The following is a 19,842-nucleotide window of genomic DNA, read 5'->3' as shown; positions in this document are numbered from 1 at the left end:
CTACAACCTATTACATTTCAGAAGTAACATTTCCAACACTGCCATTACTGTAGTGTAAGAATAGACAGACAGGTATGAGTGTGTTAGTGAGTGCATTACCATTTTCAAACTGTCACCATAGTGATGGGCCAGTTCATTCAACTGCATTTCCAGCTCTCCAGCCTCCTGCTTCACTGCTCGCCTCAGTTCTTCTATGTCTCGAACGTTCTCTCTGCATGAGCACAAACAAACCCACACACACACACACAAACACACAAACCCTTGGTGTTTTTTGTGATTCTTTGGTCTGTTTGACTTATATCTGAATCTATTTTTTTTTTGTTTTCTTGCCTTGATTATGTGTCTTTTTTATGCACTTTGAAGTAAAAAATCTTCCTCATTGCAAGTAAATTTAAAGAGAATAATATATTGTTACAACAACAGCAGTTCATTATTTGGTTCTGTAAAAGGGAGAACACACTGAGTGGGTTCACTAACTTAAAAGAATGAATTAGATAAAAATTTGATTTTAGAATTTTAACATACGTATTTCACCTCTGCTATTTTGTATTGTCATGTCTCTCTTCTATTTTGAAGACAGTCACGTGTACATTAAGTAAAATCTCAACAAATTATTCCTCATAAAAGTAATGTATAAATAGTGAGTTATTGGACATCTTTTAAAACATGAACATGGAAGCTGATGAGGTTACACAACACAACTGCTAAAAATGTCTCACATACACTATATATTATTTATTTACTCTTATAAAACCTACAGTACATTACCTGTTAGTTCCTGATAACAACCAACCCTTAAATGTCTCAGATATCATTTCAGTTGATTTTATTAAAAAAAAAAAACACTATTCACAGCTGAGTTTTAAAATATCAACAGTGAGCTTGGAGATCATTTGGACTTGGTTGTGCTATTAGGAGCTGATGTAGAACTAGAGGGTAACTAGCGGTTTGTGTGGAGAGGTTGTTTAACAAGGAGATTTATATATTGCTATTTTGTAGCCCCTCTTCCATTTCCATGCCACAGGCTTCATGTAGTGTACATGTCAGGGTCAGAGAACTTCAGAAACTAAAGCCTGCACTTGTAATGATCAAATATAGCCTCATAAAATACAGGTGTCAGAATGTTGTAGCTTTAATGCTGACACTAGTGGAAGCTGAAGTCAACACATCAGAGTCCAAAACTTTATAAACTACAGTGTGTACCTATCCTGCTCAGAGAGAGCACTGTAAACTGCAGCCTGGTCCTCGGAAAGCTGCTCCTCCATGTTGCTGAGCACAGAGCGAAACTGCTGCAGACACAGCATCATCTCCTCCAACTCACTCAGAGAGTACTGTGGAGAGGAAGTGCAAGCATTACATTTCAGCACCACATTCCCAGATAATGGAAAATATGAAAATTCTAGAACAATACAGAATTTTTAAGCATATTTACATTATATGATGTGTGTCCAAATAAAGGACCTACATTATACGGATATAAGACTTGGTGCTTTTTTCTCTCAATGCCCTGTAACTGCATTGTTTTATTCTTCTGTTTATTGATCCTTTGTAGCTTTTTTATTTCCTATTTTATTTCATTCATTTAAAATCATATGTATACAGTATATATTTTTATATTACTTTGTGTTCATTTTATGTGCTGTCTTAATGACTTTTTATGTCTTATGTAAAGCATTTTGCATGTAAAGCAATGGAATTGCCTTGTTGTTGAAATGTCAGGTAAATCTCTCTGTATTTCACAGTATACCAGATGTTTTAATCTGGTTTCTGGTTTGATATTCAGCAAAGGCCGGATGAATGCATCCTGCACATGTGCCAGTCAAACGGCTAACTTCCAGTTAACCCTCCTCTTACTTGGATGGGGATAAAATAATTTAATCATGCAGCTCTTCTAGACTTTCCAAATGTTATTGGACCGAATGGATAAAATTCTGATAGTGAAACAAGTCAAAACAATTTATCCACCGTTTTACAGCTGCAACAGTAGCAGCGGAGTAGGCTACGGTGGAGCCTGAGACATAAGCACCTGTTGACAGTGTTTTTGTAATTACTCCCATTGCCAGAAGGGGGAGACAAAAGTCCTGCACAGTATATGTCTGAATTCATATGCTGTACATATTCATAGTTCACATTACATGAAGTCGTTTTCCTACAGCATCACTACAAGTGATCCTGATGACTTTCTTATATGAATATTTTCCATAAAAACAACCATGTGGGGAATTCTATGAAACGTATAGACACATCAGAGACTATAACAAGGAGTAAATGTTGAATTAAGTTTAGAATTAGTATTGTTACTGAGGTGACTCTATTGAAACATTTCAATACAAGGCAGATATAAGAAATAAATGGTAAACAGACCACTCAAAGCGCTTTTACACTACAAATCATATTCACCCAATTACACACATTCATACGCTGAATGGGAACAGGGGCTACCATGCAAGGTCACAACCTGCCCAAAAGAGGAAACTAACCATTCACACACATTCATAAACTGATGGCACAGCCATCAGGAGCAATTTGGGGTTAAGTATCTTGCCCAAGGACACATCAGCATGTAGACTGGAGGAGCCGGGAATCGAACCACCGATCTTCTGATTAGTGGACGACCCACTCTACCTCCTGAGCCACAGCCACCCCATAAGCATTTTTCTCTTCTATATTTCAATATAAATTCACCACACTGTTAATTTAAGTGTCACTTATGTATGTTGCTGAATAAATTGAATTAAAGAGAGAAAGGACAAGTATGGAGAGAAGAGGACAGAATGAAGAGAGAGCTCCACACATGGAAATAAGATATTCATATGTAAATAAGGTCCTGGATCTGAAAGGCCTTCATCTCAAGAACTATGGTAACATGACAACAAACACACTGTTTATATCAAAGTGCAAACATCGTGACTCATTGGAAGATGGACACGTCATAGTTCACCGCTTGCTCTTGTTTTTGAAAAGAGAAAATCAAGAATCATAGTTTCACTGTCGAGAATGATGATGATGGGCTTTGTCATTGTGGTTTATTTTCTAAATAGCTTTATGCCTTTGCAGGAGTTCTTGTAATTTAACTATATTCGTCCAGATATAGAATTCATCACATACAGTGTGGCATTTACACATATTCAACCTGAAGCACAGTTGCTTATCAATATGCATAAAATCCATGAAAAGAGTTTTGAATAAAAATCCACTTTACCACCTCCTTAGGTGGGTCAACTTGTGGTCTGGTTTGTCTGTCATATGATTGGGTCAAATGCACGGTGACTGCCTGGTCAATGTACCACATCATACACTGTGACTGTGTTTGAAAGGAGTATTAACATCAGCCTTAGTCTGTAGACTAATTTACCAGCTGATTAATATATTGCACTCTCTTGGGATGCTGCCATGACTGCAGTTGAACAAAGTGGCAGCTACCACGACTTGGGGCTGAAGCCAATGTGGAAGTCCCTTAAAGTGCAATACCACTAACTGCTGCTAAATGCTGGCTCCAATAGACTCCCATTCAAAAAGCAGCAACTTCTCTCTAGAAATACTAGAAATAAGTCAGCAATTTCAATCAACGACTCATTATGGTCTCAATCTATAAAGTCATTAAGTGTGTTAGTGGTCATTTTAGAAATTATTTCTCCGTTAATAAGACTTGAAGACCTATAGTAGCTTTGATGTCTGCCGCATGGGCATTGATTGACAGCTGTGATTGACAATTGGCTCACTTGCTGCTCTCCCCAGCTCCAGGACTCACCCTGAGTTGGACTATTGTTGCAATATTTCACTCAGTTTGATGTGACTTAACAATGGTAACTGGCGGCTGTGGCTCAGGAGGTAGAGCGGGACGTCCACTAATCGGAAGATTGCTGGTTCAATTCCTGGCTCCTCCAGTCCACATACCGATGTGTCCTTGGGTAAGACACATAACCCCAAAATCGCGCCTGATGGCTGTTCCATCAGTGTGTGAATGGTTAGCTTCCTCTGATGGGCAGGTTGGGACCTTGCATGGTAGCCCCTGTACCCATTCAGCGTGTGAATGGATGAATGTGATTCGTAGTGTAAAAGCCCTTTGAGTGGTTGGAAGACTAGAAAGGCGCTATACAAGAACAGTCCATTTACCATTTACCTGCCATGTTAGCATAATTTAGCTAAAGTAGCTAATGTTAGCTCAAGTGTGCATTGCTCAGTGTTTCCAAGGTAGCAGGGCATGTGTCCAGAGCATGAAAGGCAACACTCACACTCTTTATATGAAAGCTCCAGGCTCAAAATGGAAAAACTGGCACTGACCATAAGCTGCAAATCTGGGCTGCACATTGGCTCATATTTATATACAGGCTATGGGTTGAACAGAACGTGTTTTCAGTGACAGTGAAAGCAGATACAGTATGTTTGGGTTGGCAATCGCCCTTTTTGACAGAGAGTTAGCCTATAGTAATGTGGAAGTTTTTCAGTGTCAAAACACTAGTGTTAAATTGGTTATAACACAGGCTTTGGAAAAAAAGTTTTTACATAGCTAGCAAGAGTGTGGCACACTGGCATTCCTACGGGCTTAAATTAGAGTCATATGTATTGTAGCTGTGTATCACCATATCTGACTGTGTGAAAACATTTTGTATGAGTACATTCAAATGTGTGAATGTGTACAAATGTTTTGATTTTGACTGTGTAAAAAATATCCAAATAAATACATTTAATTTTTTAATCTGCAGGGAGATCTGTAACCATCTAAACCATTGCATGATATTTAGTGAATGAATGAAAAAGATTTGCACATATATAAAATTCTAACTATTAGAGACAAAATTCATCACCTCCTGCCCTTAACAGGCACCAATTTATCCCTAAACACAGGAACCTTAGAAACAGCTGTAAAACCTGATACATATTTAGACTGTTTTTCTCCAATTGACCTTCCCAAACTAACTTCAATGATTTCGTCATCTAAACCATCAACCTGTCTCTTAGACCCCATCCCAACTACACTGCTTAAGGAAGTCTTATCCTTAGTAGGGGTGTGCCCGAATACAAATACGTTATTCAGCAAAGCACAAATAGGGGTTTTCTTTATGAATATTTGTTTCATACAAATATTTAAAAAATTATTTGTTTTTGGGAAGAAAAAAAACATGTCAAATACCGGCGTGCAGGTCAGTTACATTGCTCTCAGTCTCTGTCCACGTCTATCAGCAGGTCTCAACGAGGGGAGTCACATCCACCTGCTACATGACACACATTTCCTAAACTGGACATCACTCCCGGCGTTGGGGATGTTCCCCAGAGATAAAGCTGAGCTACTGACACATGCAAAGTGCTCCCAAGGGAATCCATACCCTCTTATTCCCCTTTTCCTTTCCACAAAGTTAGGTTGTAAAAAATAGGCAATGAATGAAAAGTGCAAAGCAATAATTGCCTTTGAGGTTGTTCTCTACACGTTACATGGTGTGCTGTCTCTCGCACTGAAAAACCCACTGAGATAGTCTGTGTGCATACTAACTTCCACACCAGGTGCTCAAGCTGTAAAGACTGATAATTACATCTTGAGGTGGACAGCCGTCCACGCCTTTACTTGAAGAGTTTACCAACTTTTATGTAAACAGTGTCACGGCTCTTGTCAATCAGATGGAATTGTCTTTTTAGTGAGCGCACTTCTCAGTAGTGAGCGCAGTCATCTATGATCTTGGAGACTCCAGTTCGAGACCCGGTGTGGGTCATTTTAGCCAACTATAGACTTATATCTAATCTTCCCTTTCTTTCTAAGATCCTTGAGAAAGCAGTCAGGAATCAGTTGTGTGACTTTCTACATAACAGTTTATTTGAGGATTTTCAGTTAGGATTTAGAGCGCATCATAGCACAGAGACAGCACTAGTGAAAGTTACAAATGATCTCCTAATTGCATCAGACAAAGGACTTCTCTCTGGACTTGTCTTGTTAGATCTTAGTGCCACATTTGACACCATTGACCATCACATCCTATTACAGAGACTAGAATATTTAATTGGCATTAGAGGAACTGCATTAAGCTGGTTTGAATCCTATCTATCAGATCGATTTCAGTTTGTACACGTTCCACAAGGTTCTGTGCTTGGATCAAGACTATTCACTTTATATATACTTCCTTCCTTCCTTTAGGTAATATTATTTGGAAACACTCCATAAATTTTCATTGTTATGCAGATGATACCCAGTTATATTTATCAATGAAGCCAGATGAAACCAATCAGTTAATGAAACTCCAAGCATGCCTTAAGGACATAAAGACCTGGATGATCTGCAATTTTCTGCCACTAAACTCAGACAAAATTGAAATTATTGTGCTTGGCCCTAAACACCTTAGAAATACATTACTTAATGATATAGCTACTCTAGCCCTGGCCTCCAGCAGCAGTGTAAGGAATCTGGGAGTTATCTTTGATCAGGATATATCCTTTAACTCCCACATATAACAAATTTCAAGGACTGCCTTTTTTCACTCATGTAATACAAAAATCAGGCACATCCTGTCTCAAAAAGATGCAGAAAATCTAGTCCACACATTTGTTACTTCTTGGCTGGATTACTGCAATTCCCTAGTATCAGGCTGCCCTAACAAGTCTCTGAAGACTCTCCAGCTGGTCCAGAATGTAGCTGCACATGTAATGATAAAAACTAGAAAAAGAGATTATATTTCTTTGCTGCATTGGCTTCCTGTAAAATCCAGAATAGAATTTAAAATCCTTCTCCTCACCTACAAAGCCCTCAATGGTCAGGCACCATCATATCTTAATGAGCTCATAGTACCCCATCACCCCACTAGAACACTGCACTAACATAGTGCAGGCTTACTTGTGGTTCCTACAGTCTTCAAAAATAGAATGGGAGGCAGAGCCTTCAGCTATTAGGCCCCTCTCCTGTGGAACCATCTTCCAGATTTGGTCAGACACCCTCTCTACATTTGTTTTGTTTCTTTTCACACATTCAGATATGTTGATAAACAGCTACAATACATATAACTCTAATTTAAGCCCATACATTCCCTGATCTGTTGGTTTTTGTCATTCCACTTAAAATGCAAGCTTGAGGATTTAATGGAGATGAATTAAAGTGAAATTAATTTCATGGAGCAGAGATTAACATTGTTTTTGGAGCAGCTAACGGCACAGACTGGTGTTGGCAATTCGCAACTGAGGACATCTAGCTAGCTGTCAGTTTAAAATTTGATGAAATTTCAGTGAAAACTTTATGTTTTAGATTAAAACCTTTATTTCAATGGTAATTTCATGTCATGACTAATGTAACAGTTTAATAGGATCACCTGGTTATTTATTTTTGAAATATTACATATGTATTATGTTGTTAATACATAGTTGTCACTGAATTAATGGCAGCTGGTTTACTTCTGCCTTCAACCCACATTAAGCACATTGAGTTTACGCTTGTGCTATATAAATAAATTTTACTTGACTTGACTTGACTTCAACCAAGTTGTGTCCTTACATTGAAGACTGAATGATGAGATTAAAATATGCAGGCAACTTTTAAAGGATATTCTGCTTGTCTATAGACAGACTGGAAAAAATATTTCTAATTAGATAGACAGCTATGGTTGTAAGCTATCAGTGTGAAACGTGTTTATCTAAATGCATGAACACAGAGTAGTGTATGTATTACTCACAGGAATGTTTCCCAGTGTGTGCTGTGTGGTATAACTGTTGTGAGTACAGGAGGTACACTGGTGATCACAGGAGCAGCAGCACACCATGGTGGCTGCCTGATGGGCCTCCCCTAGCTTCTCCTCATCTTCGTTTCCATTCCTGTCCAGCTCTTCATCTTCATCAGGCGACAGCCCTGTATCCACAGATACTGACACAGTCTGGTAATTTCTAGCCAACCCAGGGAGGCAGTCATGTGACTGACAGTCTGTAGTCAGCAGAGGGAAAGATGGAGACGAAGAGAAGATCACTGCGGGTCTTTGTATCCTCTCTGTGGCACTTGTAGAGACAGTCACTTTGTTTGGGAATGTATGAAGTCCTCCATGTGACAACTTCTTGGTAAGAGTGTTTTGTTGAATGTGCAGATCTGTCCATGACTGGACAGCACGGAAAGGGGTGGAGGTATCCAAAGGGAGAACACTAGGGAGAAGGGTGTGTTTTGAGTCAGTCACGTAGGGAACATCCTTCCTGTGGACAATGTGAGAAGATGGAGATGAAGACATCTGGACAGAAACAGAGCGGCTTGATGGCTTAAGACTGGGGGGTGTGGAGAAGGATGAAAATGGAGCTAGAGCCAAGGAGGTATCTGAGGAGACAGTTTGCTTTGTGAGTGAAGCCACATTTGTTAATGAAGCCTGCCCAGTGTCCATTGTTGTTGAGGATGACGATGATAAAGGCGTAGCTTTACCTGTGGATGAGAATGAATCTAGAACTGCTGAGCCTCTGGGGAACAGAGTATTCTCAGGATATGCATCTGAACTCTCAATGCTGCCTGACTCTCCAAGTACAGGGGTCGTACTGGAAACCTGGATGGGTTCTGCCCAGTAGACTCGCCCTTCAGTATCAATCTGCTGAAAAAATGCATCCACGTCTCCATATTCGCCTTCCGAGCCATCCACTGAGGTTTCGAACACCAGATCTAAGCTCTCTATCTCGATCAGATCAGACGCCTCCACTTCAGTTCTGCTGCGTGCCTCTTGAGCTTCATCATGTAAAACTAAATAACTTCTGGGTGACTTACTTTCTGTGTTATCAATTTCCACTTGAGAGACTTTGCTAAACTCTTCTTGTTTGGTTTCAGCTGAAAGCTCATGCAAACTACAGGAGGGGACCTGTGGACCTATTTCTGTTTCGTAACATACTTCCTCAGAGACTAATCTAGAACCTTCTGACAGACTTGCAGAACTCTCTGTATCTGAGATGTAAACAGACTCTTGAGTCTGCACAGTGTAAGAATGTCTCTCATCCTCTCCCTCTCCTTTTTCATTTCTCTGAAGGGTATCCTCTAAGTCCACAGAGAGGTGATCCATCTTAATATGAATAACATCTTGGACAGGAGAGGCTGGAGCAGGGTCTGTGTTATCATCATGAGGACATGGTCTGTCCTGTTGAGAGATGGACTGCTCTGGCTCTGTCAGGTTTGAAATTCTTCCAACAGCTGAATCTATCAGACCATCTGGATCATGCGAGGGTGACGACAGAGCAGGCTGACAAACTGGAATGGTTTGGTTAGGAGAAAGGTGAGGCAGTGTGGGACAATCCTCATCAGACTTAGAGGAGCCCAGAACAAGAGAGGATGGAGCTGAGGGATCCTCCTTGTCTAAGGGAAAGGTGAGAGAAGAAGGTGTTTCTTCCTCTTCCTTTTGTGTATCGGTAGGTGGTTCAGAGAGGTCTATTCCATCTGAAACTGGGAAAAGGGAATCTTTTTCGTTGTCCTCTGGACACTTTAAGGGGGACTCAATTATTGGGGGAAAGGCTAAAGAGGGTGGATAATGAAAATCAGGTAAAGAAGGGGAAGGGAAAACCTCCATTTGTTCTGACCGAGTGTCTCCTCGACCCCCAGAGGGGGGGTCAGACTGTGTTGAAGATGTAGCAATTGAGACAGAAGAATCCAGATTTAGGGAAGAAGGGGGAGAGAGGGCAGTTTTGAACTCCTCTGACCCTCCAATCACTGAGGCATCCTGAAAGGGGGGAGATGTAGAGGGGAGGAAGGTAAAGGAGGCAGGGAAAGGGAGAGCTGAAGATTGGGAGTGAGTTAGGTTCAGCAACTTAGGTGAGGAAGAGTGGGGAAGAGGATACTCACACACCAATGCAGGCAAAGAAGCAGGGGGGTTAGGTGGAGACTGATTCTGATCTGGTGCTGTCTCCATCTCTGAACTTTGCAGGTTAGATGTTGGGAGACTCGACGAGACAAGAGATTGGTAAGGGGGGACTAATGGAGGTTCTGGTGAAGTACAGGGTGAGGAAACAAGAGATTTATCAACAGCAGAAGAGATGAAAGATGAGGTAGGGGGAAGAGGAGAAGGAGGAGAAGGAGAGCTTGGCCTCTCACTGCTCTGGCTGTCAGTACTCCCTCCTGACTGGCCTGACAGAGCCTGCAACCAAACACATAACACAGACAGTCAAACAGCAGGACACATGAACTGTTCTATACATAACGTATATACTATATAGAATTGAACTTAAGCCTCATAAAGTTGGGGCTTGTGAGACAAGTAAGTGAAGAGACCTTAAAGAGATCAGGTCCAGGTGACTGCAGCTGAGGGAGGGAGGGAATGAAAGGCTCTTCTAGAAAACCACTGCTGTCTGACTGGCCGCTGTTGGTTCGTATCATACCCCGTACTGCTCACACACACATGAGGAAGGAAAGGAAAAACAAAGGGAAGGAAGGACAGTCCATTATAATCATAACTTAACAACATCCAGTGTATCCAGACCAAAACTACAGTTTGTGAAGGTTTTAAAGCAACAGCAACATTTTGGGAATGTGGTTGTATTCTTTCTGACAAAGAGGCACACTCAATGGTGAAAGAAGTACTCAGATACTTACTTTACAGTGATGTAAAAGTAAAGTCCTGCATGAAAAATCCTACTTAAGTAAAAGTACATAAGTATTAGCAGCAAAATGCTTTGGATCGGACTTGGCTGTCTGAGAATTAGTGGTGGAAGAAGTATTCAGATCCTTCACATATGTAAAAGTACCAATACAGCAAAAGTCCTGCATGAAAAATCTGTCTTAAGTATTATCAGCTTGATGTAGTTAAACTATTGCAGAAAAAGTAGTGGTTTGGTCCCTCTGACTGATATATTAGTATACATGACTTCATTAGATTATTAATACTGAAGCATCAGTGTTTAAGCAGCATGTTACTGTTATAGCTGCTGGAAGTGGAGTTAGTTTGAACTACCTTATATACAGTCAGCTAATTCAGCCTAGTAGTTCCCAACCTAGGGGTCAGGGCCTCCAAAGGGTCACCAGATAAATCTGAGGGGTCATGAGCTAATTCATGGTAGAGGAAAAAAGAACAAACAAAGTTCTGATACACAAATCTGTTTTCAGTTTTTGGACTTTTTCTCTAATCTTTGATTTTTGGTAAAATACCAGATAATTTGAACATTTATTAAAATGAAACCATTTGAGAAGTTAAGAGGGAAAAATCACTATTTGGTGGAGCTATTAACAACTCATAGACATCTGAAATGTGACCCCAACTACACACTGCTTTTTGTAAGATGTCAAAAGCCAAAAAGGGTGGGTACCACTGGTTTAATCTTTAACAATGTGTTGTATTTTAAAAGCTTATTATATTATCTATTGTGTCAGATCTTAATCTGAAAAGTAACCAGTAACTAAAGCTGTCAAATCTGACGTTACCCAAGTTGCCAGATCGTCAGTGGAACACAATCTACACACATAACCCAAATACTACATACAATTTCAACCCATCTGTCTTTGCAACCTGGCAACCCCACAACCTGATTCAAGGGGCGTGTGTGCAGCTGCTTACTGTGCAGGCTGGTCAGCAGCTGCCAAGTTGGCCACATATAATTAAGTCTTTTTAGTGCATGTAACCTGGAGGAGTAAGAAAGCCACACATGCATACTCATACTCCCTTATACATACATACTTACAAGCATACAACAACGACACACACATAAACTCTGAAGCAAATGCATACATAGACACACTTATAATATCTGGCAGGTGTAAACCTGGAGGAGATTATGTGTTTGGTTGCATGTGTGTGTGTGTGTCCGTGTGTGTGTGTGTGTGTGTGTGTGTATCTGTCCACTATTCTATGCATTTTAAAGAAAACTGAGACTTGTTTACTTATTTTTTTTACTATCCACAACCCCCCCACTGCAGAAGAGAGAGAGAGAGAGCATAAGGCAGGTAAACCAATAAGAGCTTATTCTAACACACATTTGTAGTGTATCATTAAAATTTTAGACCTTAAGTATGTAAGAGAAAAGTACAACTGGTAAAACAGCTTGCTCTGTCATGAACCCTGTGGCATGCTGTTTAATGATCTCAATATGAAAATGGACTTACTAACGCATCTAATGACATTGCATTCCTGTCTTAACGCATTTCTGCATCAAGACAGATTGTCCCATGATGTTGAAACTGTATGCAAATGCATTGCATATTCATGTGCACTTGAACTGCGTATGTTAAAACACACTCTGCAAAGCCAAAGGATCTGCCTGTAAAGTCTGAAATATACATGTGATGAAAAGGTTTGCTTGCCTTTGAGGTGAAAATGAAAATGTTTTCATAAAATGAAAACTGACACACAAAATCCAAAATGGCTGACTTCCTGTCAGGCAACAAAATTTCAAAAAAATGTATTATGTCCAGAATGATGAATTTCATAAACATCAAAGCAACTTTATCCCAACATGGCCCTGCATTTGGGGATGCTGTGGAGTCCGCTGGCCATGCCCAAGCCCAATCACTACAGAACTTTGCAATTTTCACCAGTTCTGATGTGTGTACCAATATTCGTGAATTTTCAAGCATTCCAAGCCCCTCAAAAATGCAATGGCATAGGGGACTAATAATAATTAAAGCTGCAAGCAGGGATGAATGGGCCCTGGTGGCACCTCATGTGCTTCGGAGGGAGTGGCAGCTGTGGTATCAATACTACAACTCCCTGTTTAATGCCCCAAAAAAGTTTTGGGAAAAATTGACTGGCACGCCATGTCAAGGGAATTCCATGAAAACTAAAAAGCTTCACTATTTGGCATTGCAAAGGTGTTTAGATAATACATACCATATTTGAAGTCACTCAGGTTAAATCTCTAAGAGGAGTTTGTTAAAGTACATCACTTGTGAATGGCTTCACTTTGGGAAAAAAATGTGAAGTAGATTCAAAATGGCTGACTTCCTGTCGGAATTAGGGTATGACTCCAAGGGGCCTCTTTTCTCTTGAATGTGTGCCAATTTTTGTGAGTTTTTAGCATCCTAAGCCCCTCAAAAATACAATGATGTACTATAATAATAATAATAATAATAATAATAATAATAATAATAATAATAATAATAATCCCTTTGAAATTAAAGCTGCAAGCAGCGATGAAAGGGCCCTTGCACCTCGCATGCATAGGAGGGAGCGGCAGCCATGGAATTGCTACTGGAGGTCTATTAACATGGCTCTGGATTTTCAGGGTTATTGGACCTTGTGTGAATGTGTAAATTATTATTGCAGTACGTGGTGTTGGAGATGACTTATTAGAAATTATGTATACATTTAATGAACTATGTGCTATTTAGGCCTCACTTCCTGTTGCCCGTAGACAATACTACATAAGTGAAATATTATTGCAGCAATACATTTATCAGAGGGCAACTGACATGGATATACATTTTCATGAATATTGGACATTGCATGTAAGAGATAACTATCACTTCCTGTGTCCACTATGTGGTGCTGGAGATTACACATCATTGTGCTGTATATCATGTGTAGACCACACCATGTAAATTTCATGTAAATCAGATGACGTTGTCATGTAAAGTCGACTTCCTATTATCAGTAGGTGGCGCTATGACTATGACTCAATATTGACATGTATATGTGCTCAGGCCTGGACTCTTATCAAGAATGAGAAATTTGGGGCAGATTGGACAATAAAAAGCCGAGTTACAACAACTTCCTGTTTTATGCCCTAAACATGTTTTGGTCGTTCCATGAAAACTAAAAAGCTTCACAATTTACCATCATGAAGGTCTTTAGATGTAATTGATCAATTGACCAATTGAAGTTGCTCAAGTTGAATCTCTAGGAGGAGTTTATTAAAATACAATGCCTGTCAATGGCTTCACTTTGTGAAAAAAAAGATCAAATTTAAAGGTAGGGGCTTTGACTTTGAAATATTCTAGAGGTTGCCCTCGAGCCATTTTGCCACACCCATATCAGATATCAAGGTATGCTGCTTTAGATGCATGGGCAAAGTTTTGTGAGTTTTCGAACACCCCTAGCACATCAAAAATGCTAAAAGTAATTAGGGGGTGCTTTAGAGCCAATGTGCAATGCCCAAGCCCAACTGTAATACTAATCGCATTACTTTCTAATTCAAACATAGGTAAAAAGTTTTGAGTTTTTGCGCATCCTAAAGGCCTAAAATGTGTTTGTAGAATGAAAATTCATGCATGAAATCCAAAATGGCTGACTTCCTGTTGGGTGAAAAATTTTGAAAAAAATAAACATTATGTCAAGAATAATGAGAACAGTGAACCCACTGAATTTCATGCACATCAAAGAAACTTTGTTCCAAAATGGCCTTGTGTTTGGGGTTGCTATAGAACCCACTGGCCACGCCCAAGCCCAATCACTACAGAACTTTGCAATTTTCGTTCTGAAGTGTGTGCCAATTTTTGTGAGTTTTCGAGCATCCTAAGCCCCCTAAAAAAGCAATGACGTGGGGTACTAATAATAATAATAATAATAATGATAATTATGATAATAATAATACTTTCAAATACAATAGGTTCCTCACACTTTCAGTGCCAGGGACTGTTGGGCCCCTGGCACTGAAACTGTATGTTATGACCACACCATGTAATTTTTATGTAAATCAGGTGACATTTGTCACGTAAGGTCAACTTCCTGTTGTCAGTAGGCTATGACTATGACTCAATATTGACATGTAGATGTGTTCAGGCTTGGACTGTTATCAAGTATGAGAGATTTGGGGCAGATTGGATGACATATAGTAGAGTTACAACAACTTCCTGTTGTTTTGCACATCAAAAATGCTAAAAGTAATTAGGGGGTGCTATAGAGCCGACATTCCAGACCCATGCCCAATTGCAATATCAAATTGAAATACATACTAGTCCGAACATGGGTGCAAAGTTTCGTGAGTTTTTGCTAATAATAATCTTTACAAAAACAATATGTTCCTTCCACTTTCAGTGTCAAGGACCACTGTGCCCTGGCACTTTCGTGTTACGGTCCTATTAATAGCACACAGGTTGGGACTCGTAGTGTAGTGAGGTTACATTGCTGTCTCTGTCCTTCTCCTCTACTCTGTTCTGCTGTCTGTCTCTGTGTATCAGCTATATAAAAAGCTGCAGGTCTGTGTGTCTGGTAGAGCTCAGCTTTGGCTGAGTAGTCAGTGAAGTAATCTGTGGTTGGGGAGACAGGGGTTCGAGAGCTGGTGTGGGAACCTTCCTTTCTTAGAACATAGTTCACTGGGATTTGCAATGTTGAAAATTTTTATCCTCTACAATGTGCAAATAATAACCTGTCATCATTTTGAAGTATAACTAAGAAACCACATCTGAATTTCTCAGTTGAAAGACAGTGTTGCATATCCCAGTGACAAATCTGGAAGTTTAATCAACGTTTTCAAATAGTTGTTTTGAATGTCCTTTCACTGTTGACCACAGCCTTTTTTTACACATCTTTTCAACAGGAAAATGCTCACTGGGATGTCACTAATGGTTGTTTGGCTGTGTGCGCTGTCATGATGTGTAGGCTTACATGAAATTTTGTTGGATTTGTGTGGTAGGAGGGGATGGCTATCATGTATTTTGTTGTCATATTCCACTACATACACAGTTTGTGTGATGATTTGATTATTTCTAAGGAGGATTTGCATTTTGCTTAAGAATTTAGCTGTGTTTTGTTTTGGTGATAACTCTCATTCTCTCTGTGCTGTTTGCTCATTGCATTGCTAAGGCTGGACTAGCGACTTAATTTTTGTTTTCTTTGTTGAATTGTCATAGGTAACTTTTGCAGCACTATAGAGAGGACACAGTGTAAGCTGGGCTGGTAGTTTGCTTTTTTCCTGACAAGGGAAGGGGAGTCAGAGGGCTACAACTACTACTACTACTACTGGGGCAAAAAAATGCTCATACTGCTCAGGACAGATTAAAAACCCATTTTATGTTGTAGCATTTTGGTTAAATTAAGCAGCTTTGCTTCAGCAACATTCTTGTTTTTGTTCATTAACTTTGTATTTGAAAATGCCTGTGCTACACTGTGATGCACTCTGACGCAGACATCGAGTGAACCCTTTTTCTTTTAAGAGTGTGTAGTTAATAAATTTGTAATGCATTTTTGTGTTAAAGTATGGGTTAATCATTATCTTAATATGAGGGGTTCTCTTGACACATAGCGATATTGGAATTTTTATCCTGTAAAAGTATATGTTCCCTACCATGTTTAAAGATTGGCCTGATCCCCCTGGGAAAACTGAATGCCCTCTTGTTTTTTTGTTCTGGCTACGGGGCTGTGACCCACCTAAGTTGTCTGCTCCTCCAGCGTAGCTCCCTGTGACACTACTTTCATCAAAACTGTGGATCTGGAATGAGATATGAAATAAGATAACATTAGTAAACTTTGCATGGGAAGTGGTAGTAGCATGATAGTAGATTTGTTTCTCATATTCTGCCCCACTTATTTCAACTCTTTCTCCTATATGCAGTCGCATACATATGTGCTTTGTTGACCTCCTAACTGTCACTATGTAATGTATCTTTCACTATTACAATGTAATAGTGAGGAGGTCAACAAAGCACAAAGCCATCAACTTTGACACTACTGATGAGTTTTGCATAATGTCTGATGTCTGCTGAGACTGTCCTCACAAGAACAGCGACAGCATTACTTGTTTCAGCAAGAGGCCAAAAACAACATGAGGTTAAGTGACAAAGCCCTGTAGCAGCTGTAGGAATTGTGACTCTGGTCAGAGGGAGCAATGGAGGAAACAATGTGACATTATTCTAAGGTGACAGAGGGAGGAGGTCAGGTCAACAAAATTTCAGCCTTAACATTGGTGATCACAGTTTGTTACCCCTTTCCTACTGACAGTTAAAGCTGGTTTCTTTTAACTTCCCTAAATGTAAGAAAGTTATTATTATTATAAACCATGAAGACGAAGGTCTCCTAACTAGTAATTTTGACCCAAACTATGATGTGATGTTCCCTGGTTCATCTTGGGGTTTGATCTTGGATTAACCTGTATTTCTCCTTCTGCAGGTGATCATTAGTGTAACCTTGAACACCTGAGGGCCCATGGTGTTTCCAGGTTTTTTAAGTCTGGCTGCAGCAGGCAGTTCTCTCTGACACTTAGCTGCTGTGCTGCTGCAGCTCTACCTCTGCTGCAGCTCTCTCTGTTTCTCCCTTCACTGTTTGGTTTGGTTATGTTACTTTAGTTATTTACTTTGTTTTTATGCACCTTCACAACACTCACACACATATCCTCCACTCATGCACATTGCACACTTCTGACTTTACTGATTTCCACACCCCATACTTTACATACCTAGTTAATTCTTTATTTGGTTCAATTTGGCTTGATTTTGGTGTAATAAAATATCTTTTTGTTAAAATTTAACACTGATGTGTCTCCCTTTTGTTGTGGCCGTTTGAGCCAGGTCATTCAATTCAATTCAATTCAGTTCAATTTAATTCAATACAATTTTATTTATGTTTATATTTATATGCGCCAAATCACAACGAAAGTCATCTCAGGGCACTTTTCACATAGAGCAGGTCTAGATCGTCCTCTTTAATTTACAGAGACACAACAATTCCCCCATGAACAAGCACTTGGCAACAGCGGTAAGAAAAAACTCCCCTTTAACGACAAGAAACCTCAGCAGCAGAACCCAGCTCTAGGTGGGCAGCCACCTTGACCAGTTGGGTTGAGAAAGAAAGAAGGGGGAAGGGGGGGCAAAATAACAACAATAATAACAATAACAATCACTTTTCCTAACCTAACCACTTTGTTTTTGTGCCTAAACCTAAGCTCACCTTAACCAAAGCATTCAGAAAACAGTGATGACACCCTGCTGATAAGTACATCAGATCAGAAAACACATATGTGTCATTCTGGAGGGCAATGGCCATCAACATAATTTGTCATATAATTTTGAGGACCTGTTGCTCATGGTTCAAGTATTGATTTTTTCAATATTTAACCAAGACCACCATCCTTTTATAGATTGTTTTAAATTGCCTAAACATAAGCATAAATATATAACTCATACATTAGGAGAAGATATTGGAGGTAAAACCATGGAAAAACATTGATTAATACAAATACAGTATGTCAAATATGAACACACTGCACTTAGGTTCAATCAAAATGTACCATTAAAAACATACTCATGGGCTCTCTTTTGAAGATCTGGTGATATACTGTATACGTTAAGATTTTCCATAGATATTCCAAGATATTCCATGCAGAATGAACTTTAATGTTGTTACTCTTTTCAGTTAGTATTTAGTCATCACTTTATATTGTCTGCAGCATTTTTGATGGTATTATATAAAACCGCAATGGTGATATACTTGGAATGGCAAAAAATAAAAATAAAAAAACATAATTGTGGCCAACATACATCTATATACTGTATATGTCAATGATATATGAATGCAAATCATTGTAGGCACATTTGCACATCATGTATATAAATGGGATTGGTCAGAAAATAGGATATGTTTTGTTAGAATGGAGTTATTGTGACTCAAGTTCAGGAACAAGACCATGTCCCGCTCCCTCTCACTAATTCCTGTGCCTTACTAAGCCAATCACCTGTGTATAACTGTGCATAGGTGTGTTTGACCCTTTTCTCTCCTGTTTGTCTCAGTTCTCATGACCCTCCCCCTCAAACCCCATTCTCCTCCTCTCTCTCCTCTCAGTGGGAGAACATGCAAACTGACAGTGGCTCAGTGTTAAGCACTGTAGCCTCACAGCAAGAAGGTCCTGGGTTTGATCAAAATTAAATTCATAGGAAGAAAGCACTTTTTCTGTATAATCATATGGTGAACAAATATAATATTTCAAAGTAAAGACAGAAATCTTGCATGGTGAATTAGAGTACTTTGGACATTTTGGTAACCAATGGAATCTGTTAATCACTCTGACCACAGCCTCTGCTCTCCACGAGGAAGTATGTTTCCAAGTCTATGGGGAGTAAGTGTTTGGTATTCAAGTTGTATTATTTTATATTATTGTGTTAATGGGACAGTTAGTGTTTTGCTTTTGATGAACTTGCAGTTCGACTTGCCTCTTCCATTTCAAATGATTCCTTGGCCTGCCCTGGACTCTTCTTCCTCTGTAAAAAAGTGTTGGCTGTTAGGGGGTAACCTTCCCTCAGGGGCCTATGTCTGAGTGCTCCCTCTCGGACATTGAAAGAAGCCATGTGAAGCTGGGGGTCTGGACTAGCTCCTTGCTCCTCTACCAGAGGACTCAGACACACAGTCTCCTGAAGTCCAGGTTTGACTCTCTTTAAGAGGACATTCTCATCTCCAAGGCTGGGTGGAAGCTGCAGTGACCCTGTTGAAGCACTGGGAGGAGTGGTGGCAGGAGGTTTGGTTGGGTCCTGGGTGTTAGGGCTGTGGCATATTTGGCTTTGTGACTTCTTCGATGCTCGTCGGAGCAGCATGCCCATGCGCTTCCTCCTCTCCCGAGCCTCAGGGGCCAGGTCTTTCCCCGGCGGTGCTCTGAAAAGGGAGGAAGAGGAGGAAGATCCCACCAAGGAGGAAAAGGCTGTAGTTACCTGCTGGAGAACTTCCAGCTGTCTAAAACGATCTGGAGGCGACAGAGGAGAAGAGAAAAGACGAGGATTTGAAACAGGTCATGGAACAAGTAACTCACTGAAAACAGTGTCTACAGCATTATCTACTTACTATACCAGATCTGACTTTTCTAAAACCATGATATTTTACCAACAACTAATATCACTGACAGAATGTAAGTATACACCATAACCAACCTAATCCAAACATTAAATCAAAAACACAAGCACCCCACCCCACCCCTCAACAGACATTATGTCTGAAACTTTCAATTAAGAGCAAATTGTAAATTATTTGTTGTTGTTACTAGTATAAGTTATTACACATCCATATAACA

At 39.8% G+C, this 19,842-nt stretch overlaps 1 protein-coding gene across 1 annotated transcript in view; it reads right to left on the bottom strand.

The window, feature by feature from the left end:
* The window catches only part of itprid1 (ITPR interacting domain containing 1), a 48,143-nt gene that overhangs the window by 12,106 nt on the left and 16,195 nt on the right, over nucleotides 1–19,842 (bottom strand). Inside the window, exons 9-14 of the mRNA XM_042400236.1 lie at nucleotides 18,995–19,518; nucleotides 16,221–16,281; nucleotides 10,196–10,308; nucleotides 7,650–10,061; nucleotides 1,204–1,331; nucleotides 100–211 (exon numbers count right to left, since the gene is read on the bottom strand). Of these exons, the coding sequence (XP_042256170.1) occupies nucleotides 100–211; nucleotides 1,204–1,331; nucleotides 7,650–10,061; nucleotides 10,196–10,308; nucleotides 16,221–16,281; nucleotides 18,995–19,518 (3,350 nt within the window). The remainder of the gene's footprint in view (nucleotides 1–99; nucleotides 212–1,203; nucleotides 1,332–7,649; nucleotides 10,062–10,195; nucleotides 10,309–16,220; nucleotides 16,282–18,994; nucleotides 19,519–19,842) is intronic.

This window comes from Thunnus maccoyii, chromosome 21, assembly GCF_910596095.1.
Source record: "Thunnus maccoyii chromosome 21, fThuMac1.1, whole genome shotgun sequence".
In the NCBI taxonomy this organism is placed as follows: Eukaryota; Metazoa; Chordata; class Actinopteri; order Scombriformes; family Scombridae; genus Thunnus; species Thunnus maccoyii.
The sequence above is the reverse complement of the archived record's forward strand: the minus strand, read 5'-3'. Positions and strand labels throughout refer to the sequence as shown.